The 26,105-nt window shown below is 60.3% G+C and overlaps 2 protein-coding genes across 2 annotated transcripts; both read left to right on the top strand.

The window, feature by feature from the left end:
- The first annotated feature begins 8,175 nt into the window (after positions 1 to 8,175).
- On the top strand, positions 8,176 to 21,915 carry LOC144676661 (uncharacterized). Its single transcript, XM_078537029.1, has 5 exons — positions 8,176 to 9,122; positions 11,469 to 11,879; positions 16,197 to 16,613; positions 19,020 to 19,128; positions 21,768 to 21,915. Exons 1-5 carry the CDS (start codon positions 8,846 to 8,848, stop codon positions 21,805 to 21,807), a joined length of 1,254 nt encoding a protein of 417 aa, XP_078393155.1. The 5' UTR covers positions 8,176 to 8,845; the 3' UTR covers positions 21,808 to 21,915.
- Positions 21,916 to 23,003: 1,088 nt separating this feature from the next.
- Positions 23,004 to 25,230, top strand: LOC144676662 (uncharacterized; the record flags this gene model as incomplete). The annotated part of the gene is made up of 2 exons (XM_078537030.1): positions 23,004 to 23,221; positions 25,100 to 25,230. Coding segments are annotated over exons 1-2 (341 nt in total), but the record flags the coding sequence as incomplete, so codon positions are not given.
- Positions 25,231 to 26,105: the final 875 nt, after the last annotated feature.

Genomic DNA, 26,105 nt, shown 5'->3' with positions numbered 1-26,105 from the left:
CCGCCACACCCCTCCCCACCCTGCTACATCCCTCCCCTCCCCACCCTGCCACATCCCTCCCCACCCTGCTACATCCCTCCCCTCCCCACCCTGCTACATCCCTCCCCTCCCCACCCTGCTACATCCCTCCCCACCCTGCTACATCCCTCCCCTCCCCACCCTGCTACATCCCTCCCCTCCCCACCCTGCTACATCCCTCACCACCAACGCCGCCACATCCCTCCTCACCCTGCTATATCCCTCCCCACCGCCACATCCCTCCCCACCAACACCGCCACATCCGTCACCCCGCCACATCCCTCCCCACCCCGCCACATCCCTCACCACCAACGCCGCCACATCCCTCCCCCCCACATCCCTCCCCACCCTGCCACATCCCTCCCCACCCCGCCACATCCCTCCCCCACCCTGCTACATCCCTCCCCACCCTGCCACATCCCTCGCACCGCCACATCCCTCCCACCACCACATCCCTCCCCCCGCCACATCCCTCCCCACCCTGCTACATCCCTCCCCTCCCCACCCTGCTACATCCCTCCCCTCCCCACCCTGCTACATCCCTCCCCACCCTGCTACATCCCTCCCCTCCCCACCCTGCTACATCCCTCCCCTCCCCACCCTGCTACATCCCTCACCACCAACGCCGCCACATCCCTCCTCACCCTGCTATATCCCTCCCCACCGCCACATCCCTCCCCACCAACACCGCCACATCCGTCACCCCACCACATCCCTCCCCACCCCGCCACATCCCTCACCACCAACGCCGCCACATCCCTCCTCACCCTGCTATATCCCTCCCCACCGCCACATCCCTCCCCACCAACACCGCCACATCCGTCACCCCGCCACATCCCTCCCCACCCCGCCACATCCCTCACCACCAACGCCGCCACATCCCTCCCCACCGCCACATCCCTCCCCACCCTGCTACATCCCTCCCCCACCCTGCTACATCCCTCCCCTCCCCACCCTGCTACATCCCTCCCCCACCCTGCTACATCCCTCCCCTCCCCACCCTGCTACATCCCTCCCCTCCCCACCCTGCTACATCCCTCCCCTCCCCACCCTGCTACATCCCTCCCCTCCCCACCCTGCTACATCCCTCCCCTCCCCACCCTGCTACATCCCTCCCCTCCCCACCCTGCTACATCCCTCCCCCACCCTGCTACATCCCTCCCCTCCCCACCCTGCTACATCCCTCCCCTCCCCACCCTGCTACATCCCTCCCCTCCCCACCCTGCTACATCCCTCCCCTCCCCACCCTGCTACATCCCTCCCCTCCCCACCCTGCTACATCCCTCCCCTCCCCACCCTGCTACATCCCTCCCACCACCACATCCCTCCCCACCCTGCTACATCCCTCCCCCCCACCCCGCCACATCCCTCCCCCGCCACATCCCTCCCCACCCTGCTACATCCCTCCCCCCCACCCCGCCACATCCCTCCCCCGCCACATCCCTCCCGCTGCCACATCCCCCTCCCCACCCCCCTGCATCCCTCCCCCCCACCCTGCCACATCCCTCCCCACCCCGCCACATCCCTCCCCACCCCCCTGCATCCCTCCCCCCCACCCTGCCACATCCCTCCCCACCCCGCCACATCCCTCCCCACCCCCCTGCATCCCTCCCCCCCACCCTGCCACATCCCTCCCCACCCCGCCACATCCCTCCCCACCCCGCCAGATCCCTCCCCACCCCGCCACATCCCTCCCCCCCACCCCGCCACATCCCTCCCCCCCACCCCGCCACATCCCTCCCCACCCCGCCACATCCCTCCCCACCCCGCCACATCCCTCCCCCCCACCCCGCCACATCCCTCCCCCCCACCCCGCCACATCCCTCCCCCCCACCCTGCCACATCCCTCCCCACCCCGCCACATCCCTCCCCACCCCGCCACATCCCTCCCCCCCACATCCCTCCCCCCCACCCTGCCACATCCCTCCCCACCCCGCCACATCCCCCTCCCCACCCCCCTGCATCCCTCCCCCCCACCCTGCCACATCCCTCCCCACCCCGCCACATCCCTCCCCCCCACATCCCTCCCCCCCACCCCGCCACATCCCTCCCCCCCACCCCGCCACATCCCTCCCCCCCACCCCGCCACATCCCTCCCCCCCACCCCGCCACATCCCTCCCCACCCCGCCACATCCCTCCCCCCCACCCCGCCACATCCCTCCCCCCCACATCCCTCCCCCCCACCCCGCCACATCCCTCCCCCCCACCCCGCCACATCCCTCCCCACCCCGCCACATCCCTCCCCCACCCTGCTACATCCCTCCCCACCTTGCTACATCCCTCACCACCGCCACATCCATCCCCCACCCAGCCACATCCCACCCCGCCACATCCCTCCCCACCCACCCCGCCACATCCCACCCCAACCCACCCTGCTACATCCCTCCCCCCCACCCCGCCACATCCCTCCCCACCCTGCTACATCCCTCCCCACCGCCACATCCCTCCCCACCACCCCGCCACATCCCTCCCCACCCACCCTGCCACATCCCTCACCACCAACCCCGCTACATCCCTCCCCACCCACCCCGCCACATCCCTCCCCACCCCGCCACATCCCTCCCCCACCCTGCTACATCCCTCCCCACCTTGCTACATCCCTCACCACCGCCACATCCACCCCCACCCAGCCACATCCCACCCCGCCACATCCCTCCCCACCCACCCTGCCACATCCCACCCCAACCCACCCTGCTACATCCCTCCCCCCCACCCCGCCACATCCCTCCCCACCCTGCTACATCCCTCCCCACCGCCACATTCCTCCCCACCACCCCGCCACATCCCTCCCCACCCACCCTGCCACATCCCTCACCACCAACCCCGCTACATCACTCCCCACCCCCACCCCACCACATCCCTCCCCCCCCACCCCGCCACATACCTCACCCCCACCCCGCCACATCCCTCCCCCGCCACATCCCTCAAAACCCTGCTACATCCCTCACCACCCACCCGCCACATCCCTCCCCTCCCCGCCACATCCCTCCCCACTCTGCTACATCCCTCCCCACCGCCACATCCCTCACCACCAACACCGCCACATCCCTCCCCCCCTCATGCCTCCCCACCCTGCTACATCCCTCCCCACCTCCACATCACTCACCACCAACAACGCCACATCCCTCCCCCCCACATCCCTCCCCACCCTGCCACATCCCTCCCCCCGCCACATCCCTCCCCACCCCGCCACATCCCTCAAAACCCTGCTACATCCCTCACCACCCACCCGCCACATCCCTCCCCTCCCCGCCACACCCCTCCCCACCCTGCTACATCCCTCCCCTCCCCACCCTGCCACATCCCTCCCCACCCTGCTACATCCCTCCCCTCCCCACCCTGCTACATCCCTCCCCTCCCCACCCTGCTACATCCCTCCCCACCCTGCTACATCCCTCCCCTCCCCACCCTGCTACATCCCTCCCCTCCCCACCCTGCTACATCCCTCACCACCAACGCCGCCACATCCCTCCTCACCCTGCTATATCCCTCCCCACCGCCACATCCCTCCCCACCAACACCGCCACATCCGTCACCCCCGCCACATCCCTCCCCACCCCGCCACATCCCTCACCACCAACGCCGCCACATCCCTCCCCCCCACATCCCTCCCCACCCTGCCACATCCCTCCCCACCCCGCCACATCCCTCCCCCACCCTGCTACATCCCTCCCCACCCTGCCACATCCCTCGCACCGCCACATCCCTCCCACCACCACATCCCTCCCCCCGCCACATCCCTCCCCACCCTGCTACATCCCTCCCCTCCCCACCCTGCTACATCCCTCCCCTCCCCACCCTGCTACATCCCTCCCCACCCTGCTACATCCCTCCCCTCCCCACCCTGCTACATCCCTCCCCTCCCCACCCTGCTACATCCCTCACCACCAACGCCGCCACATCCCTCCTCACCCTGCTATATCCCTCCCCACCGCCACATCCCTCCCCACCAACACCGCCACATCCGTCACCCCACCACATCCCTCCCCACCCCGCCACATCCCTCACCACCAACGCCGCCACATCCCTCCTCACCCTGCTATATCCCTCCCCACCGCCACATCCCTCCCCACCAACACCGCCACATCCGTCACCCCGCCACATCCCTCCCCACCCCGCCACATCCCTCACCACCAACGCCGCCACATCCCTCCCCACCGCCACATCCCTCCCCACCCTGCTACATCCCTCCCCCACCCTGCTACATCCCTCCCCTCCCCACCCTGCTACATCCCTCCCCCACCCTGCTACATCCCTCCCCTCCCCACCCTGCTACATCCCTCCCCTCCCCACCCTGCTACATCCCTCCCCTCCCCACCCTGCTACATCCCTCCCCTCCCCACCCTGCTACATCCCTCCCTCCCCACCCTGCTACATCCCTCCCCTCCCCACCCTGCTACATCCCTCCCCCACCCTGCTACATCCCTCCCCTCCCCACCCTGCTACATCCCTCCCCTCCCCCACCCTGCTACATCCCTCCCCTCCCCACCCTGCTACATCCCTCCCCTCCCCACCCTGCTACATCCCTCCCCTCCCCACCCTGCTACATCCCTCCCCTCCCCACCCTGCTACATCCCTCCCACCACCACATCCCTCCCCACCCTGCTACATCCCTCCCCCCCACCCCGCCACATCCCTCCCCCGCCACATCCCTCCCCACCCTGCTACATCCCTCCCCCCCACCCCGCCACATCCCTCCCCCGCCACATCCCTCCCGCTGCCACATCCCCCTCCCCACCCCCCTGCATCCCTCCCCCCCACCCTGCCACATCCCTCCCCACCCCGCCACATCCCTCCCCACCCCCCTGCATCCCTCCCCCCCACCCTGCCACATCCCTCCCCACCCCGCCACATCCCTCCCCACCCCCCTGCATCCCTCCCCCCCACCCTGCCACATCCCTCCCCACCCCGCCACATCCCTCCCCACCCCGCCAGATCCCTCCCCACCCCGCCACATCCCTCCCCCCACCCCGCCACATCCCTCCCCCCCACCCCGCCACATCCCTCCCCACCCCGCCACATCCCTCCCCACCCCGCCACATCCCTCCCCCCCACCCCGCCACATCCCTCCCCCCCACCCCGCCACATCCCTCCCCCCCACCCTGCCACATCCCTCCCCACCCCGCCACATCCCTCCCCACCCCGCCACATCCCTCCCCCCCCACATCCCTCCCCCCCACCCTGCCACATCCCTCCCCACCCCGCCACATCCCCCTCCCCACCCCCCTGCATCCCTCCCCCCCACCCCGCCACATCCCCCTCCCCACCCCCCTGCATCCCTCCCCCCCACCCCGCCACATCCCTCCCCCCCACATCCCTCCCCCCCACCCCGCCACATCCCTCCCCCCCACCCCGCCACATCCCTCCCCCCCACCCCGCCACATCCCTCCCCCCCACCCCGCCACATCCCTCCCCACCCCGCCACATCCCTCCCCCCCACCCCGCCACATCCCTCCCCCCCACATCCTCCCCCCCACCCCGCCACATCCCTCCCCACCCCGCCACATCCCTCCCCACCCCGCCACATCCCTCCCCCCCACATCCCTCCCCCCCACCCCGCCACATCCCTCCCCACCCCGCCACATCCCTCCCCCCCACCCCGCCACATCCCTCCCCCCCACATCCCTCCCCCCCACCCCGCCACATCCCTCCCCCCCACCCCGCCACATCCCTCCCCACCCCGCCACAGCAGCATTCCACGGCGGGTGGCTGGGTGAGGCTTCGTACCATCGGTCTCACTCGGCCGGAGCTCCCGTGCCTCGGGAGTCAGGAGGTTACTCCAGGCGCCTGATTCCGACCACTGCCGCGGCTGAGGGAGCGCCGCACTGTCGGAGGGTCAGTGCTGAGGGAGCGCCGCACTGTCGGAGGGTCAGTGCTGAGGGAGCGCCGCACTGTCGGAGGGTCAGTGCTGAGGAAGCGCCGCACTGTCGGAGGGTCAGCGCTGAGGGAGCGCCGCACTGTCGGAGGGTCAGTGCTGAGGGAGCGCCGCACTGTCGGAGGGTCAGCGCTGAGGGAGCGCCGCACTGTCGGAGGGTCAGTGCTGAGGGAGCGCCGCACTGTCGGAGGGTCAGTGCTGAGGGAGCGGGGCACTGTCGGAGGGTCAGCGCTGAGGGAGCGCCGCACTGTCGGAGGGTCAGTGCTGAGGGAGCGCCGCACTGTCGGAGGGTCAGCGCTGAGGGAGCGCCGCACTGTCAGAGGGTCAGTGCTGAGGGAGCGCCGCACTGTCGGTGCTGAGGGAGCGCCGCACTGTCGGAGGGTCAGTGCTGAGGGAGCGCCGCACTGTCGGAGGGTCAGCGCTGAGGGAGCGCCGCGCTGTCGGAGGGTCAGTGCTGAGGGAGCGCCGCACTGTCGGAGGGTCAGCGCTGAGGGAGCGCCGCACTGTCGGAGGGTCAGTGCTGAGGGAGCGCCGCACTGTCGGAGGGTCAGTGCTGAGGGAGCGCCGCACTGTCGGAGGGTCAGTGCTGAGGGAGCGCCGCACTGTCGGAGGGTCAGTGCTGAGGAAGCGCCGCACTGTCGGAGGGTCAGCGCTGAGGGAGCGCCGCACTGTCGGAGGGTCAGTGCTGAGGGAGCGCCGCACTGTCGGAGGGTCAGCGCTGAGGGAGCGCCGCACTGTCGGAGGGTCAGTGCTGAGGGAGCGCCGCACTGTCGGAGGGTCAGTGCTGAGGGAGCGCCGCACTGTCGGAGGGTCAGCGCTGAGGGAGCGCCGCACTGTCGGAGGGTCAGTGCTGAGGGAGCGCCGCACTGTCGGAGGGTCAGCGCTGAGGGAGCGCCGCACTGTCAGAGGGTCAGTGCTGAGGGAGCGCCGCACTGTCGGTGCTGAGGGAGCGCCGCACTGTCGGAGGGTCAGTGCTGAGGGAGCGCCGCACTGTCGGAGGGTCAGCGCTGAGGGAGCGCCGCACTGTCGGAGGGTCAGTGCTGAGGGAGCGCCGCACTGTCGGTGCTGAGGGAGCGCCGCACTGTCGGAGAGGGTCAGTGCTGAGGGAGCGCCGCACTGTCGGAGGGTCAGCGCTGAGGGAGCGCCGCACTGTCGGAGGGTCAGCGCTGAGGGAGCGCCGCACTGTCGGAGGGTCAGTGCTGAGGGAGCGCCGCACTGTCGGAGGGTCAGCGCCGAGGGAGCGCCGCACTGTCGGAGGGTCAGCGCTGAGGGAGCCCTGAAAATCCCTCTCTACTTCCCTAGTTGTGCGATTCGCAAGCACACTGGTCCCATCGCGGTTCAGGTGTAAACCATCCCAACAGTACAGCCCCCACTTTCCCCAGTATTGGTACCAGTGCCCCATGAACCAGAACCCACTTCTCCCACACCAGTCTACCAGCCACACCTTCATCTCTCTCATCTTACTTGCTCCGTGCCAGTTTGCACATGGCTCAGGTAATAATCCAGAGATTATCACCTTTGAGGTTCTACTTCTTAATTTGGTGCCTAGCTTCTCATACCGACTATGCAGAATCTCCCTCCTTGCCCTGCCTATGTCGCTGGTACCTATATAGACCACGACAACTGGATCCTCCCCCTCCCACTGCAAGTTCCTCTCCAGCCCTGAGCAGATGTCCCGAATCCTGGCACCGGGCAGGCAACACAGCCGTCTAGACCCTCACTCTTTGCTGCAGAGAACAGCGTCAATACCTCTCACTATATTGTCCCCTACTACCCTACATTCCTGTTCGCTACCCCCGTCTTCTGGAACAAAGTGTCCAGGTATTTCTCCCCTTCCCTTACGCTGCGCAGTGTCTGCAGTTCGGCCTCCAGATCAATAATCCTGATCTGGAATTCCTCTAGGTGCTTACACTTCCTGCAGACATGTTTGTCATGGATCACCTTGGCATCAGAAAGCTCCCACATTCTACAGCTGCAACACACCTGTCCTGCCATTGTTACTAATTTTATTTAGTAAACTTAATTTAATTAGTCACTTAATTAACTTAGAATAATTCCGATGTGTACCACACCCTTTCCCCTGTACACCGAATTCCCACGTGAACCTAACTCACTATTCACTCAGTCTCCGTCACACTTCGGCATAGTCGCCTGCCTGCTCGTGTGCCCCTTACTGACCATGCGGTTTGAAAAGCCTGTCTCTTTTATAGACCCTCTGATCAGTCACTAGCTAGTTTGGCTTCAGGCTGCAGTGATTAACGCCACTTGAACCAACCGCTTTCAGGTGATTGACGGATAACTGCCACTCCAGGCAGTTCCCTGTTTCACAAGCTACCCCAACTTACTTGAGGGTTAGCGCCGTGTCAGACCTCGACTCTTAACCTATAGTTAAACCCTGAAAAGGACTTAGCCGAACTTACCCTCGTGAACCCAACCCACCACTCCCTCGGTCTCCAGCGCGGCCGCGCGCATGGTCCGATCCCGCGGCCAGTGGTGGAGGAAGAGCAGAGGGACGACATTCTCCCAGATGTCGTTGGGGGGGGGCCAATATTTATCCTCCGACCAACATCGCTCGAACTAGGTTCACCCGGATCGTCATGGCCTTGCTGATGGTGGGATCTTGCTGTGCGCAACCCGGCGTCTCCTACGTGACAACAGTTGGAGGGGAGGGGGGCACGCTTCAGGAAAAGCTCCTTCCTTGGCTGTGAGGCGCTTTGGACGTCCTGAGGGGTGGGAGTTTGAAGGAACGCCAGTCTTTCTCTCCCATCTTTGCTCCCGTTGATATTCATGGACCTCTGCTCTACCCCTCCGCAGATTTTGTGCAGGTCTTCGACATCCTGATTACGGCCGAGGGCACCAACTCCTCGTTCCACCCGGAGATTCTCTTCCTCAACGCGTCGGGGTTCGTGCTGGCCAGACTGGGAGGGTCAGCCACGCTATACTGTCGAATCATGTTGGTGGACGACTCCCCCGACACCAAGTACAAGGTGCACTGGGAGACGGGCCGTTTCGCCGACCTGGTTGTGGCCCAGATCGACCAGAGCCGCGATGCGGCCCCCATCATCCACCCCAGCTACCAGGGCCGTCTCACCCTGCTCTCCCACGGCCCAGAGAACCACCTCCACTTCACCAACATCCAGGAGCAGGACTTTGGCGAGTACATCTGCAAGGGGCAGATCGTGGGCCAGGAGGGAGAGTCGTTCTCTTCGCTGTCGGTGCTGGCCGAGGGTAAGTGTGTCTGGCTCCACCACCACCCCCAGGGAAAACCGGGTACGGGGCTGGGGGAGAGGGAGGGTGGAGAGAGACGGAGGGCTAGAGAGAGAGAGGGAGGGATGGAGAGAGAAGAGGGAGAGTGAGGGGAGAGGGAGAGCAAGGGAGGGATGGAGAGAGAGAGAGGGCTAGAGGGAGAGGGAGGGATGGAGAGAGAAGAGGGAGAGCGAGGGGGAGAGGGAGAGCAAGGGAGGGATGGAGAGAGAGAGAGGGCTAGAGAGAGAGGGAGGGATGGAGAGAGAAGAGGGAGAGCGAGGGGGAGAGGGAGAGCAAGGGAGGGACGGATGGAGAGAGGGGGCTAGAGAGAGAGGGAGGGATGGAGAGAGAAGAGGGAGAGCGAGGGGGAGAGGGAGAGCGAGGGAGGGATGGAGAGAGAGAGAGGGCTAGAGAGAGAGGGAGGGATGGAGAGAGAAGAGGGAGAGCGAGGGGGAGAGGGAGAGCAAGGGAGGGATGGAGAGAGAAGAGGGAGAGTGAGGGAGAGAGTGAGAGCGAGGGAGGGATGGAGAGAGAGAGAGGACTAGAGAGAGAAGGAGGGATGGAGAGAGAGAGAGGACTAGAGAGAGAGGGAGGGATGGAGAGAGAGAGAGGACTAGAGAGAGAGGGAGGGATGGAGAGAGAGAGAGGACTAGAGAGAGGGGGAGGGATGGAGAGAGAAGAGGGAGAGCGAGGGGGAGAGGGAGAGCGAGGGAGGGATGGATAGAGAGAGAGCGAGGGATGGAGAGAGAAGAGGGAGAGCGAGGGATGGAGAGAGAAGAGGGAGAGCGAGGGAGGGATGGATAGAGAGAGAGGGCTAGAGAGAGAGGGAGGGATGGAGAGAGAAGAGGGAGAGCGAGGGGGAGAGGGAAAGCAAGGGAGGGATGGAGAGAGAGGGAGGGATGGAGAGAGAGGGAGGGATGGAGAGAGAGGAGGGAGAGAGGGGGAGAGGGAGAGCGAGGGAGGGATGGAGAGAAGGGGGAGAGGGAGAGAGAGAGGGAGGGATAGTGGGAGAGGGGTGGAGAGATGGAGGGAGGGATAGAGAGAGAGAGGAAGTGATGGAGAGAGAGGGAGGGAGAGAGAGATGTAGTGAGAGACAGAGGGATGGAGAGAGAGGGAGAGAGGGAGGGATGGAGAAAGGGAGGGATGGAGAGAGAGAGACGGATGAGGAGATGGGATGGAGGGATGAAGTGAGGGATGCCGAGAGAGGGAGGGAGGGTTGAGAGAAAGAAGAATGAAGAGAGGGGGGATGGGGAGAGGGAGGAATGGAGTCGGGGATAGAGAGATGGAGAAAGGGATAAAGAGAGAGGGAGAGATGGAGAGAGAGGGTCAGGGAGAGAGAGTGAGGGGAGAGAGAGAGAGACACACACAAATGGGGAGAGAGGGAGGGAGGGATAGAGAGAGGGGGAGGGATGGAGAAATGGATGGAGGGAGAGATGGAGAGAGATGGATGGGGAGAGAGGGCTGGGGAGAGAAGGAGGGATGGAGAAAGCGAGGGAAGGGGAGAGAGAGGGATGGAGAGAGAGAGGGACGGAGAGAGAGAGAGTGAGGGAAGGATGGAGAGAGGGAGTGAAGGATGGAAAGAGGAAGGGAGGGATAGAGAAGGTAGAGGGAGAGAGGGAGGAATGGAGAGAGACTGATGGAGAGAGAGAAGAAGGGAGAGGGAGGAATGGAGAGATGGAGAGAGGGGGATGGGGAGAGAGGGGGATGGGGAGAGTGGGAGAGAGATGAATGGGAAGAGAGGGATGGAGGGAGGGGTGGAGAGATGGAGTGAGAGAGACATCAGGGGAGAGAGATGGGGAGAGAAGGAGTGATGGAGCAATGGAGGGAAAGATAGAAAGAGAGTGAGAGTGATAGAGAGAAAAAAGGGAGATAGAGGGCTGAGAGTTAGTAAGAGGCGATGGAAAGATAGAGGGAGCAATGGAGAGATAGGAGGGATCGAGAGGTAGTAAGATGGAGAGAGAGAGATTGAGAGGGAGAGATGGAGGGCTACACGGTTAGTAAGAGGGGATGGAGAGATAGTGAGTGGCATAGAGAGAGAGAGAGGGAAGGATTGTGAGATCGTGAGAGGGATGGAGAGATATTGGACTGGATGCATGGACAGTGAGACAATTGGAGAGAGAGAGAGAGGGGTGAACAGATGGAGGAGGGATAGATAGTGAAAGATGGAGAGAGAGGGGGTGGCGGATGGACAGATCGTGGAAGGGGTGGATGGAGATTTGATGCAGTGGGAGATGTCACAGAGTTGGAGACGCTGTGGGATTTTTCCGATTGAGGCGGGGTGTGTGTGTGTGTGTGTGTGTAGCACAAACGTGTCGATTTTACCCCCAGATGCACGGCTGGAGATGGACTTCCTGGGCTCAGGAAGCACCAATGGGTCCCTGGTGCCCCAGATCATGTCCCTCAACACCTCGGGCCAGGTCAGAGGGCGGCTGGGGGCTCCTGCCCAGCTCGACTGTCATATCCAGGCCTCGCACGAGACCCCGGGCACCAAGTACACTGTGGAGTGGCAGTCGGTCAGGGAGGGAAACAGGACCCTGGCACGCCTTGACCAGGAGCAGGAAGGGGCCAGCTACCTGGACCCTCGATACAGGGAGCGGCTGACCGTCAGTTCACTGGACACAGATACCCAGCTCAGCTTCAGCCACGTCGAGAAGCAGGATTACGGAGAGTACATCTGCAAGGCCTGGGTGTCCGGGCACCCGGAAGGATCGGTAATCGCCTCAGTCACATTGGACGAAGGTAAGAGAGCGGAACATAGGATTAGTGAGGGCAGGATGAGGGAGCGCCGCGCTGTCGGAGGGTCAGCGCTGAGGGAGCGCCGCGCTGTCGGAGGGTCAGCGCTGAGGGAGCGCCGCGCTGTCGGAGGGTCAGCGCTGAGGGAGCGCCGCACTGTCGGAGGGTCAGTGCTGAGGGAGCGCCGCACTGTCGGAGGGTCAGTAGTGATGGAGCGCCGCACTGTCGGAGGGTCAGCGCTGAGGGAGCGCCGCACTGTCGGAGGGTCAGCACTGAGGGAGCGCCGCACTGTCGGAGGGTCAGTGCTGAGGGAGCGCCGCACTGTCGGAGGGTCAGTGCTGAGGGAGCGCCGCACTGTCGGAGGGTCAGTGCTGAGGGAGCGCCGCGCTGTCGGAGGGTCAGTGCTGAGGGAGCGCCGCACTGTCGGAGGGTCAGAGCTGAGGGAGCGCCGCGCTGTCGGAGGGTCAGCGCTGAGGGAGCGCCGCGCTGTCGGAGGGTCAGCGCTGAGGGAGCGACGCACTGTCGGAGGGTCAGTGCTGAGGGAGCGCCGCACTGTCGGAGGGTCAGTGCTGAGGGAGTGCCGCACTGTCGGAGGGTCAGTGCTGAGGGAGCGCCGCACTGTGGGAGGGTCAGTGCTGAGGGAGAGCCGCACTGTCGGAAGGTCAGTGCTGAAGGAGCGCCGCACTGTGGGAGGGTCAGTGCTGAGGGAGCGCCGCACTGTCGGAGGGTCAGTGCTGAGGGAGTGCCGCACTGTCGGAAGGTCAGTGCTGAAGGAGCGCCGCACTGTCGGAGGGTCAGTGCCGAGGGAGTGCCGCACTGTCGGAGGGTCAGTGCTGAGGGAGTGCCGCACTGTCGGAGGAGCGATGTAATTGAAACATGGAAAGATCCTGAGGTGGTGGGAGGGTTTGACAGGGTGGATGCTGAGAGGTTGCTTCCCCCCCTCATGGGAGAATCTAGAACGAGGGGAGGGGGCACAGTTTCAGAATGAGGGGTCTCCCATTGAAGACGGAGATGAGGAGGAATTTCTTCTCTCAGAGGGTGGTCAGTCTGTGGAATTCTCTCCCCCCCCAGAGAGCAGTGGAGGCCGGGTCACTGAATATATTCAAGGCCGAGTGAGACAGATTTCTGATCGACGAGGGGAGTCGAGGGTTATGAGGGGGAGGGGGAGGAAAGTGGAGTTGAGGAACAATCAGATCAGCCACGATCGTATTGAAATGGATAGCAGGCTCGAGGGGCCGAATGACCTACTCCTGCCTCTTATGATCTAATGATCTTATTTTTAAAAATTCGTTCACGGGTTGTGGGTGTCGCTGGCTGGGCCCAGCGTTTATTGCCCATCCCTAATTGCCCCTTGAGAAGGTGGGGGGTGAGCCGCCTTCTTGAGCCGCTGCAGTCCCCGTGTGGTGTAGGTACACCCACAGCGCTGTTAGGGAGGGAGTTCCAGGATTTTGACCCAGCGACAGTGAAGGAACGGCCGATATATTTCCACATCAGGATGGTGAGTGGCTCGGAGGGGGAACTTGCAGGTGGTGGTGTTTCCCATGCGTCTGCTGCCCTTGTCCTTCTAGACGGTAGAGGTCGTGGGTTCTGGGCGGCGCTGTCGAAGGAGCCTTGGCGAGTTGCTGCAGTGCATCTGGTAGATGGTACACACACTGCTGCCCCTGTGCGTCGGTGGTGGAGGGAATGAATGTTTGTGGATGGGGTGCCCATCAAGCGGGGCTGCTTTGTCCTGGACGGTGTCGAGCTTCTTGAGTGTTGTGGGAGCTGCACTCATCCAGGCAAGTGGAGAGTATTCCATCACACTCCTGACTTGTGCCTTGTAGATGGGGGACAGGCTTTGGGGAGTCAGGAGGTGAGTTACTCTCCGCAGGATTCCCATCCTCTGACCTGCTCTTGTAGCCACAGTATTTATATGGCTGGTCCAGTTCAGTTTCTGGTCAATGGTAACCCCAAGGGCATTGATAGTGGAGGATTCAGTGATGGTAATGCCACTGAATGTCAAGGGGCGATGGTTGGATTCTCTCTTGTTGGAGATGGCCATTGCCTGGCACTTGTGTGGTGTGAATGTTACTTGCCACTTGTCAGCCCAAGCCTGGATATTGTCTAGGTCTTGCTGCATTTGGATATGGACTGCTTCAGTATCTGAGGAGCCGCGAATGGTGCTGAACATTGTGCAATCATCAGTAAACATCCCCACTTCTGACCTTATGATGGAAGGAAGGTCATTGATGAAGCAGCTGAAGATGGTTGGGCCGAGGACACTACCCTGAGGAACTCCTGCAGTGATGTCCTGGAGCTGAGATGACTGACCTCCAACAACCACAACCATCTTCCTTTGTGCTCGGTATGACTCCAACCAGCGGAGAGTTTTCCCCCTGATTCCCATTGACTCCAGTTTTGCTGGGGCTCCTTGATGCCACACTCGGTCAAATGCTGCCTTGATGTCAAGGGCAGTCACTCTCACCTCACCTCGGGAGTTCAGCTCTTTTGTCCAATGTTTGAACCAAGGCTGTGATGAGGTCAGGAGCTGAGTGGCCCTGGCGGAACCCAAACTGGGCATCAGTGAGCAGGTTATTGCTAAGTAAGTGCTGCTTGATAGCACTGTTGATGACCCCTTCCATTACTTTACAGATGATCGAGAGTAGACTGGTGGGGCGGTAATTGGCCGGGTTGGATTTGTCCTGCTTTTTGTGTACAGGACATACCTGGGCAATTTTCCACATAGCCGGGTAGATGCCAGTGTTGTAGCTGTACTGGAACAGCTTGGCTAGGGGCGCGGCAAGTTCTGGAGCACAAGTCTTCAGTACTATTGCTGGAATATTGTCAGGGCCCATAGCCTTTGCAGTATCCAGTGCCTTCAGCCATTTCTTGATATCACGTGGAGTGAATTGAATTGGCTGAAGACTGGCATCTGTGATGCTGGGGACCTCCGGAGGAGGCTGAGATGGATCATCCATCGACACTCCTGGCTGAAGATTGTAGCAAATGTTTCAGCCTTATCTTTTGCACTAATGTGCTGGGCTCCTCCATCATTGAGGATGGGGATATTTGTGGAGCCTCCTCCTCCAGTGAGTTGTTTAATTGTCCACCACCATTCACAACTGGATGTGGCAGGACTGCAGAGCTTAGATCTGATCTGTTGGTTGTGGGATTGCTTAGCTCTGTCTATCACTTGCTGCTTATGCTGTTTGGCACACAAGTAGTCCTGTGTTTATAGCTTCACCAGGTTGACACCTCATTTTTAGGTTTGCCTGGTGCTGCTCCTGGCATGCCCTCCTGCTCTCTTCATTGAACCAGGGTTGATCCCCTGGCTTGGTGGTAATGGTAGAGTGGGGGATATGCTGGGCCATGAGGTTACAGATTATGTTCGAGTACAATTCCGCTGCTGCTGATGGCCCACAGCGCCTCATGGATGCCCAGTCTCGAGTTGCTTTATCTGTTGGAAATCTATCCCATTTAGCAGGGTGGTAATGCCACACAACACGATGGAGGGTATCCTCAATGTGAAGACGGGACTTGGTCTCCACAATGACTGTGCGATGGTCAGTCCTACCGATACCGTCATGGACAGATGCATCTGTGGCAGGCAGGTTGGTGAGGATGAGGTCAAGTATGTTTTTCCCTCTTGTTGGTTCCCTCACCACCTGCCGCAGACCCAGTCTAGCAGCTAATGTCCTTTAGGACTCGGCCAGCTCAGTCAGTAGTGGTGCTACCGAGCCACTCTTGGTGATGGACATTGAAGTCCCCCACCCAGAGTACATTCTGCACCCTTGCCACCCTCAGTGCTTCCTCCAAGTGGTGTTCAACATGGAGGAGCACTGATTCACCAGCTGAGGGAGGGCGGTACAGGGTAACCAGCAGGAGGTTTCCTTGCCCGTGTTTGACCTGATGCCCTGAGACCTCATGGGGTCCGGAGTCGATGTTGTGTGGGATTCGAACCCAGGTCCCCAGATCCTTACCCTGGGCCTCTGGTTAAAGGCCCAGCGACCATACCACTTTGCCATCACCTCCCCCGTCGTATTCAGTATCGGACTCAATCTCCCCTCATAGCGCCAGCCCTTCTTTACCGGAATCAGCCAAATGAATCTGCAGTGGGATAGTTTAGGGTTTGGAGCGCTGGGGGTGAGTCACATCGATGTCTTCAAGGGGGGAGCTGGATAAACAGGGATTGAGAGGTAGAAGGATATGGGGGTAAGGGGGAGATGAAGAGGGGGGTGGGGAGGAGGCTGGTGTGGGGCAGAAACTCCAGCACGGAGCAGAGGGGCCGAATGGCCTGTGCTGTAAAATTAAAGTGTCTCTCTCTCTCTCTCTCTCTCTCTCCAGATGTGGTTCCTGATGTCAAGCCTTCCATGGTGGCCCCCACCCAGACACAGCCGCCGCCCCAGCCTGAAATCCTGGCCCTCAACACCTCGGGGAGGGTCATTGCCCGCCTGGGGGGTCCCGCCACCCTGAGCTGCCGGGTGGTGGCACTCCACGCCGGCCCTGAGACCCGCTACCGCCTGGGCTGGGCCTCACTGCGCTCCCCGAACGTGACCCTGGCCCAGATTGACCAAGGCACGGACACAGCCAGCCGGGTCCACCCCAGCTACCGCGACAGGCTCACCATGAGCTCCCGGGGCCCCTCCAGTGAACTGCACTTCCGCCTGGTCAAGCAGGAGGACCCCGGAGAGTACGTCTGCAAGGCCGGGATCTCGGGCAGCAAGGGAGACGAGGTCTCCTCTCCCGTCTTCTTAATCAAGGGTAGGTGTATCTGTGTGTGTGAGTGTGTGTGTGTGAGTGTGAGAGAGTGTGTCTGTGTGTCTGTGTGTGTGTGAGAGAGAGAGTGTGAGTGAGTGTGTGTGAGTGTGAGAGAGAGTGTGAGTGTGTGTGTGAGTGTGAGAGAGAGTGTGAGTGAGTGTCTGTGAGTGTGTGAGAGTGTGAGTGAGTGTGTGTGTGTGAGAGAGAGATGTGAGTGAGTGTGTGTGAGTGTGAGAGAGAGTATGAGTGAGTGTGTGTGAGTGTGAGAGAGAGTGTGAGTGAGTGTGTGTGAGTGTGAGAGAGAGTGTGAGAGAGAGTGTGAGTGAGTGTGTGTGTGGGAGAGAGTGTGAGTGAGTGTGTGAGTGAGAGAGAGTGTGAGTGTGTGTGAGAGAGAGAGTGTGAGAGAGTGTGTGTGAGTGTGAGAGAGAGTGTGAGTGTGTGTGTGTGTGAGAAAGAGTGTGAGAGAGAGTGTGAGTGAGTGTGTGTGAGTGTGAGAGAGAGTGTGAGTGTGTGTGTGTGTAAGAGTGTGAGAGAGTGTGTGAGTGAGTGTGTGTGTGGGAGAGAGGGAGAGTGAGAGTGTGTGGAAAGAGTGTGAGTGTGTGAGTGTGAGAGAGAGTGTGAGTGAGTATGAGTGTGTGAGTGCGTGAGTGAGTGAGAGTGTGAGTGTGATGTGTGAGTGTGAGTGAGTGGTGTGAGAAAGAGTGTGAATGTGTGAGTGTGGAGAGAATGTGAGTGAGTGTGGTGTATGTGAGTGTGAGTGATGTGAGTGAGTGAGGTGAGTGAGAGAGATGTGTGTGTGTGAGTGTGTGATGGGAGGAGGAGGGGGTGGGTGTGGGTTTTGGAAGCGGCCAGGGTAGGGGAGGGATCCCCCAACCCCCACCAATTGCCGCGGAGATCCAGCTTCCCTGTGATGCCCCAGGCAGTCAAATATCTCGTCAGTCAGCAATGCCCCAGGCAGTCAAACATCGTGCCACCATCTTAGCCACCAGCCCCATCCCCAGCCCCTGATCGCCCAGCTGGCGATGCAGCCCAGAGTCGATTAGCCCTCCTGTCCAGGCGTACTGCGCTGAAGGTCGGGTGGCCCAGGGCTGTGGCACCACCTAGTGACCAGCGCCTCTTGGAGCCCCATAGCCATCCAGGCCACACACCAGCACCCCCCGCCTGCTACCGTTCAGGATAGGGACAAGTGGACTGGACTGTAAGACCCTTCCCATCCACCGCCAACATCCTCTCCATCACTCCACCATCGCCTTCAGCTGCCTGGGGCCCTGAGCTCTGGAATTCCCTCCCTAAACCTCTCCACCTCTCTCTCACTTTCTCTCTCCCTGCCTCTCTCTCTCCACCCTCTCTCTCTTTCACCATCTCTCTCTCTGTGTCTCCCTCTTCATCTCTCTCTCTCCTGTCTCTCTCCCTCCTGTCTCTCTCTCTTTCTCCGCTCTCTCTTTCTCCCTCTCCGCCCTCTTTCTCTCTCTCCGCCCTCTCTCTCTACCGCTCTCTCCACCCTCTCTCTCTCTGTCCCTCTGCACACTCTCTCTCTCCGCCCTCTTTCTCTCTCTCCACCTTCTTTTGCTTGCTCCCTCACTCTCTCTGTCCTTCCTCTCTCTCTCCGCCCTCCCTCTCTCTCTCCGCCCTCCCTCTCTCTCTCTCTCTCTCTGCCCTCCCCCCTCTCTCTCTCTCCACCCTCCCTCCCTCCCTCTCTCCGCCCTCCCTCTCTCTCTTTCTCCACCCTCCCTCTCTTTCTCCCTCACTCCGCCCTCCCTCTCTCTCACTTTCTCCGCCCTCCCTCTCTTTCTCTTTCTCCGCCCTCCTGCTCTTTCTCCCTCTCTCCACCCTCCCTCCCTCTCTCTCTCTCTCTCTCTCTCTGCCCTCCCTCCCTCTCTCCGCCCTCCCTCTCTCCCGCTCTTTCTCCCTCTCTCCGCCCTCCCTCTCTCTCTCTCTTTCTCTCCCTCTCCGCCCCCTCTCCCCCCCTCTCTCTCCGTTCTAATTCTATCACGGGATGAGAGCTTTGCTGGGAGATCTCCATCCCTGATTGTCATTAAGAGCGCAACCAAATCACTTCAGACTGCAGTTAAAACACTGCTGTGGGGGTCTGGAGTCATGTGTAGGCCAGACCGGGTAAAGACGGCAGATTTCCCTCCCTAAAGTGTGAACCAGATGGGTTTGTACGACACGCGATCAGGGTGATTGTCAATAAGACTCGATAGATCATTCAGCTTGGTGCAAACTCCCCCAGCGGCCCTGGTGTCATTGGAACCTGTATCTCTGGATAACTGGTCCAGTAACATCAGCCCGGAGCTCCTGGTGCCGCTGAGTGAGGGGATGCAGCAGCGGGATCGCACTGACCATGTCACAGCTTCACTCCGTCTAACTGCAGTGTTTCTCTATCTCCTGATATTGTTTTGACTGCAGGGAAACAGACCATCCTCTCTGCTTCCTCACAGACAGCCATACTGTGGCTGATCCTGCATTTCTTTGTGGTCCTGTTTGCCATGGCGATTGGGATCGGGTCCTGCTTCCTGTGAGTACCAGAGGCGCAGACCCCAGAGAGGGCTCCGAGCATCGGAAACACTACATCCTGTTCACTCCCACTGTCCACAATCCCAATCCCAAATCCCTTCCCGCTCACTCCCACTGTACACAATCCCAATGGCCCTAAACCCCTTCCCGTTCACTCCCACTGTCCACAATCCCAATGGACCCAAACCCCTTCCCGTTCACTCCCACCGTACACAATCCCAATGGACCCAAACCCCTTCCCATTCACTCCCACTGTACACAATCCCAATCCCAAATCCCTTCCCGCTCACTCCCACTGTACACAATCCCAATCCCCTTCCCGTTCACTCCCACTGTACACAATCCCAATGGACCCAAACCCCTTCCCGTTCACTCCCACTGTACACAATCCCAATGGACCCAAACCCCTTCCCGCTCACTCCCACTGTACACAATCCCAATGGACCCAAACCCCTTCCCATTCACTCCCACTGTACACAATCCCAATGGACCCAAACCCCTTCCCCTTCACTCCCACTGTGCACAATCCCAATGGCCCTAAACCCCTTCCCGTTCACTCCCACTGTCCACAATCCCAATGGACCCAAACCCCTTCCCATTCACTCCCACTGTACACAATCCCAATCCCAAATCCCTTCCCGCTCACTCCCACTGTACACAATCCCAATCCCCTTCCCGTTCACTCCCACTGTACACAATCCCAATGGACCCAAACCCCTTCCCGTTCACTCCCACTGTACACAATCCCAATGGACCCAAACCCCTTCCCGCTCACTCCCACTGTACACAATCCCAATGGACCCAAACCCCTTCCCATTCACTCCCACTGTACACAATCCCAATGGACCCAAACCCCTTCCCCTTCACTCCCACTGTGCACAATCCCAATGGCCCTAAACCCCTTCCCGTTCACTCCCACTGTCCACAATCCCAATGGACCCAAACCCCTTCCCATTCACTCCCACTGTACACAATCCCAATCCCAAATCCCTTCCCGCTCACTCCCACTGTACACAATCCCAATCCCCTTCCCGTTCACTCCCACTGTACACAATCCCAATGGACCCAAACCCCTTCCCGTTCACTCCCACTGTACACAATCCCAATGGACCCAAACCCCTTCCCGTTCACTCCCACTGTACACAATCCCAATGGACCCAAACCCCTTACCATTCACTCCCACTGTACACAATCCCAATGGACCCAAACTCCTTCCCATTCACTCACACTGTACACAATCCGAATGGACCCAAACCCCTTCCCTTTCACTCCCACTGTGCACAATCCCAATGGACCCAAACCCCTTCCCGTTCACTCCCACTGTACACAATCCCAATGGACCCAAACCCCTTCCCATTCACTCCCACTGTACACAATCCCAATGGACCCAAACCCCTTCCCATTCACTCCCACTGTACACAATCCCAATGGACTCAAACCCCTTCCCATTCACTCCCACTGTACACAATCCCAATGGACCCAAACCCCTTCCCGTTCACTCCCACTGTACACAATCCCAATGGACCCAAACCCCTTCCCATTCACTCCCACTGTACACAATCCCAATGGACCCAAACCCCTTCCCGTTCACTCCTACTGTACACAATCCCAATGGACCCAAACCCCTTCCCATTCACTCCCACTGTACACAATCACTCCCCTCATATAGAATACCAGGTGTAACTCAAATACGATAATATAGACACAGATTTACTCTGTATCTAACCCCATGTTGTACCTGCCCTGGGAGTGTTTGATGGGGATGGTGTAGAGGGAGCTTTACTCTGTATCTAACCCCGGGCTGTACCTGTCCTGGGAGTGTTTGATGGGGAATGTGTAGAGGGAGCTTTACTCTGTATCTAACCCCGTGCTGAACCTGTCCTGGGAGTGTTTGATGGGGACAGTGTAGAGGGAGCTTTACTCTGTATCTAACCCCGTGCTGTACCTGTCCTGGGAGTGTTTGATGGGGACAGTGTAGAGGGAGCTTTACTCTGTATCTAACCCCGTGCTGTACCTGCCCCTGGGAGTGTTTGATGGGGACAGTGTAGAGGGAGCTTTACTCTGTATCTAACCCCGTGCTGTACCTGTCCTGGGAGTGTTTGATGGGGGACAGTGTAGAGGAAGCTTTACTCTGTATCTAACCCTGTGCTGTACCTGCCCCTGGGAGTGTTTGACGGGGACAGTGTAGAGGGAGCTTTACTCTGTATCTAACCCCGTGCTGTACCTGTCCTGGGAGTGTTTGATGGGGACAGTGTAGAGGGAGCTTTACTCTGTATCTAACCCTGTGCTGTATCTGTCCTGGGAGTGTTTGATGGGGACAGCGTAGAGGGAGCTTTACTCTGTATCTAACCCCGTGCTGTACCTGTCCTGGGAGTGTTTGACGGGGACAGTGTAGAGGGAGCTTTACTCTGTATCTAACCCCATGCTGTACCTGTCCTGGGAGTGTTTGATGGGGACAGTGTAGAGGGAGCTTTACTCTGTATCTAACCCCGTGCTGTACCTGTCCTGGGAGTGTTTGATGGGGACGGTGTAGAGGGAGCTTTACTCTGTATCTAACCCCGTGCTGTACCTGTCCTGGGAGTGTTTGATGGGGACGGTGTAGAGGGAGTTTTACCCTGTGTCTATGATTGTTTTGAACAGGACAGGAACGAAGAATCGGATACTACCGGAACATGTGTGACGAGTCAGCGGGAAACGCTGGCCTTCAGGGCATCGAGGAGAAATGTCTGAGATAAAAATTGAATTTTTTTAATGAAAGCACTTAGTAATAATAAAGAGTCAGATCGTAGAGAGTGTACTGTGTATTCGTGCTGTTTTTCTGGTGTCCATCCATCTGAGGGTCCACGTTTATTGAATATACGCACAGTCCCAACCTGCTCAGCCTTTCCTCACTGGATAAACTCCTCAGCCCAGGAATCAGTCCAGTGGACCGCCTCTAATCTGCTTCTAGCGCTTTCTTAAATAAGGACACCGAAACCTCGCACAGTCCTCCAGATGTGGTCACACCAGCACTAAGCGAGTAGCAGATCTTCCCTACTTTTATATTCCATTCCGCTTTACCATAAACGCCAACGTTCCTCATCACTTGCTGTACACCAGCTAACTTTTTGTGAGTCATGCACTCCGACGCCCAGATCCCTCCGTACAAACCCGAGTTCCCCCATCTCTCTCCATTTTAATAACGCGCTGCTTTTCTCTCCGTTCCACCAGAGGGAACGAGCTCCCACATTACACTCCGTCCACCACATTGATGCCCGCTCACCGTAACCGGTCCCTGTCCCTTTGCAGACTCCTTACCCCCGCCCTCCACCCCAGCTTCACGCCTCACTTTCTTGGTCAACTTAGCAACCGTACGTTTGATCTCTTCTTCCAGGGTGACTGGAATGTGCAGGGTTACGGGGGGGGCGAATGGCGCTGGGGGAAGTTGCTCATTCGGGGGAGCCAAGTGCTGACCACGATGGGCTGAATGGCCTCCTCCTGCGCAGCAACAATTGACATGAATGATAAATGCTTGAGGCTCCAGCGCCGATCCCTGTGGCACCCCAGGAGTTACAGCTTGCCAACCCCAAAAAGAGGGCCTGAAAGAGTTTTGGGGGCGGAGGGCGGAAAACTGGACTGAAGGACTTTGGATATAACTTTAAGCAGCCCATATGGGGTTTTTTTTTGTCGGCAAAGGGAGAATTGGGTGTTGGGGACCTGCGCCTTTAAGGGCACGCCGCCCACGTGGGGGGAGACGTGTCCCGCCCCCTCGCCGGGTGGTGATTGGCGGGCGGGCGGGAGGACCGTGTCCGATTGGTGGGAGAGGCTGTCTGTCAGAGGAAAAGGGGCGGGGCCGGTTAAAGGGGAAGGAGAAGGATTCCCAGCCCCCCCCCCGGCGGCGCAAGATGGCGGCGCTGGTTCGTGTCGTCCTGAGGCGCTGCTGCCGTCCCGGCCTCGCCCGGCTCCCGGCCCCGGTCTCGGCCTCCTGCCGGGCCCTCAGCAACACCGGCCCGGCCCCGGGATCGGCCCCGGCCTCGGCCATGGCCGGGCCCCCCCACGACCACCCGGTCGGCTACGGGGACGCCCAGCAGCCGGAGGTCAACCTGTACGACAAGGTGAGGGGGTCGAGTTAAACCAGCCCCCGCAACCCCCCCCACCCTCCCCGAGAGCCTGGCTGCGATTCCTCACCCTGCCGAATACCCAGCAGGAGGCGACGCCCTCCCCAGTCGAACATCTGAGCGCGATTGGGGATTTTGGTGATGCCCCACCCTGAGGAATAGCCGCATCTCCGCAGGTCACCCACCAACCCCCCCTCTGTCGATCACCTGATGGGGACTGGTGATGCCCCCCGCAGTTGACCACCTGATGGGGGGGACTGGTGATTTCCCACCCACCACAAGTCGATCACCGATTGGACTTTCAATGCCCACCGCCCCCACCCCCCCTCAATTGACCACCTGATGCGGACTGGCAATGCCCCCCATAGTCGATCACCTGATTGGGACTGTTGACGCCCCCCCCCAACCCCGTGGTGTTAAATATCCGATCTGGCGACGCCTACTGTAGCTAATCAGCTGGCGGTGATCCCCAACACGCACGGCGCTGAAGATCGGAAGGCATCAGCGCTCGTGGGTATTCGCAACTCCCCCGCCCAGCACCGCCGAATCGCGGTGGGGGTATTCGGCGAGCGACGGCTTCGTGCCTTAGGCCCGAACGCCGACGCCCTCCACTGTCTTACCTGCTGGCGACCGGGGCTTCTGGCCGCGCTCCACAGGGTCGAATGTCAGCAAGTGGGCACTGAATTGCGAAGCCTTCTGTGGCTGAATATCCCATCCCAATTTTGCTGGCCCACCCTCAATAAATACGACAGTGCCCAGGCTTAATGTGTAAAAGCAAAAAGCAGGTTTGTAAATCGCTGGGTTAACGTGTCCACGCTCTCCATCTTCTTCTGACGTGGGTGTTGGGTTCGATGAGCTGAATGTGACTTTCTCCGGATTAGCTCACGTTCCCTGCGCTCCCGACGCTGAGGGAAGAGGTAAAGTGGGGCACGGAACCACCAGGGGAAGCTCTGCACTTGCCTGATCCAAATCGGCCTCCCCGCGGACCCTCTGTGGATAAATTCAGCTCGGCACCAATTCGGGAGTCGGGCAGAGGAGTCTTAACCCGCTGAATGCCGAACCAGTGAAACCCTTAAGAAACATCGGAACAGGAGAAGGCCATTCAGCCCCTCTCCAGCCTGTTACACAGGAACAGGAGGAGGCCATTCAGCCCCCTCCTCGAGCCTGTTACACAGGAACAGGAGGAGGCCATTCAGCCCCTCTTGAGCCTGTTACACAGGAACAGGAGGAGGCCATTCAGCCCCTCTCCAGCCTGTTACTCAGGAACAGGAGGAGGACATTCAGCCCCTCTCGAGCCTGTTACACAGGAACAGGAGGAGGCCATTCAGCCCCTCTCGAGCCTGTTACTCAGGAACAGAAGGAGGCCATTCAGTCCCCCTCTGGAGCCTGTCACACAGGAACAGGAGGAGGCCATTCAGTCCCCCTCTGGAGCCTGTCACACAGGGACAGGAGGAGGCCATTCCGCCCCTCAAGCCTGTTCTCCCACGCATTCAGATCACGGCTGATCTGTGACCTATCTCCTCACACCTGCCTTTGCCCCACATTCCTTAACAACCCCCCGAATCTTCTAAATTCCAGGGAATACGACTCTCTCGTTGGTGTTAAATCTCTCCTCGCGATTTAACCCTTGGAGTCCCGGGATGATTCTGGGGACACGTGCGGTGCCCAGAACTGCTCCCCAGGTGACTCCAGGCTCAGTCCAACCAGGGCTTTGTGTAACATGTTGTATTCTGCCACCTCTAGGAAGGGGTTCGGGTCTCCGGAGTGGGGGGATTAGAAATGAGCGGCCCCTCTGTTCCACTGCTAAATAGATTCAGACAAGTGTTGTCGTTCACTCTCTCTCTGTCTCTCTCACTCTCTCTCCCTCTCGTGCAGAATCCTGAATATCATGGCTTCAGCTCAGACCCCGTAGTCGACGTCTGGAACATGAGGCTGGCATTTTTCTTTGGGGTCTCCCTGGCGATTGTGATGGGCTCGATTTTCGTTCACTACCTGCCTGATCGTGGGTAAGTCTCGCTTTATTTACACTGATGGCTCGGCTGACACTCCACAGGTTGCTTTTTCACCACTGGTGCCTGGGGTGCTAGGATGGTGCGTGTGAGGGAGAGCGTGTGCGTGTGTGAGGGAGAGCGTGTGTGAGGGAGAGGGAGAGCGTGTGCGTGTGTGAGGGAGAGCGTGTGTGAGGGAGAGGGAGAGCGTGTGTGAGGGAGAGCGTGTGTGAGGGAGTGCGTGTGCGTGTTTGAGGGAGAGGGAGAGCGTGTGTGAGGGAGAGCGTGTGCGTGTGTGAGGGAGAGCGTGTGTGAGGGAGAGCGTGTGTGAGGGAGAGCGTGTGTGAGGGAGAGCGTGTGTGAGGGAGAGCGTGTGTGAGGGAGAGCGTGTGTGAGGGAGAGCGTGTGTGAGGGAGAGCGTGTGTGAGGGAGAGCGTGTGTGAGGGAGAGCGTGTGTGAGGGAGAGCGTGTGTGAGGGAGAGCGTGTGTGAGGGAGAGCGTGTGTGAGGGAGAGCGTGTGTGAGGGAGAGCGTGTGTGAGGGAGAGCGTGTGTGAGGGAGAGCGTGTGTGAGGGAGAGCGTGAGCGTGTGTGAGGGAGAGGGAGAGCGTGTGTGAGGGAGAGGGAGAGCGTGTGTGAGGGAGAGGGAGAGCGTGTGTGAGGGAGAGGGAGAGCGTGTGTGAGGGAGAGGGAGAGCGTGTGTGAGGGAGAGGGAGAGCGTGTGTGAGGGAGAGGGAGAGCGTGTGTGAGGGAGAGGGAGAGCGTGTGTGAGGGAGAGGGAGAGCGTGTGTGAGGGAGAGGGAGAGCGTGTGTGAGGGAGAGGGAGAGCGTGTGTGAGGGAGAGGGAGAGCGTGTGTGAGGGAGAGGGAGAGCGTGTGTGAGGGAGAGGGAGAGC

This window comes from Cetorhinus maximus, unplaced genomic scaffold (assembly GCF_964194155.1).
Source record: "Cetorhinus maximus unplaced genomic scaffold, sCetMax3.hap1.1 HAP1_SCAFFOLD_1801, whole genome shotgun sequence".
NCBI classification, from domain to species: Eukaryota; Metazoa; Chordata; class Chondrichthyes; order Lamniformes; family Cetorhinidae; genus Cetorhinus; species Cetorhinus maximus.
Note: the sequence above shows the minus strand (reverse complement) of the source record. Positions and strands in the feature narration are given on the sequence as shown.

Coding starts and splice junctions, on each gene's coding strand:
- LOC144676661 (XM_078537029.1), top strand. CDS start 8,846: ATGTTGGTGGACGACTCCCCCGACACCAAGTACAAGGTGCACTGGGAG. Junction 9,123..11,468: donor GCTGTCGGTGCTGGCCGAGG/GTAAGTGTGTCT, acceptor TTTTACCCCCAG/ATGCACGGCTGGAGATGGAC. Junction 11,880..16,196: donor CTCAGTCACATTGGACGAAG/GTAAGAGAGCGG, acceptor CTCTCTCTCCAG/ATGTGGTTCCTGATGTCAAG.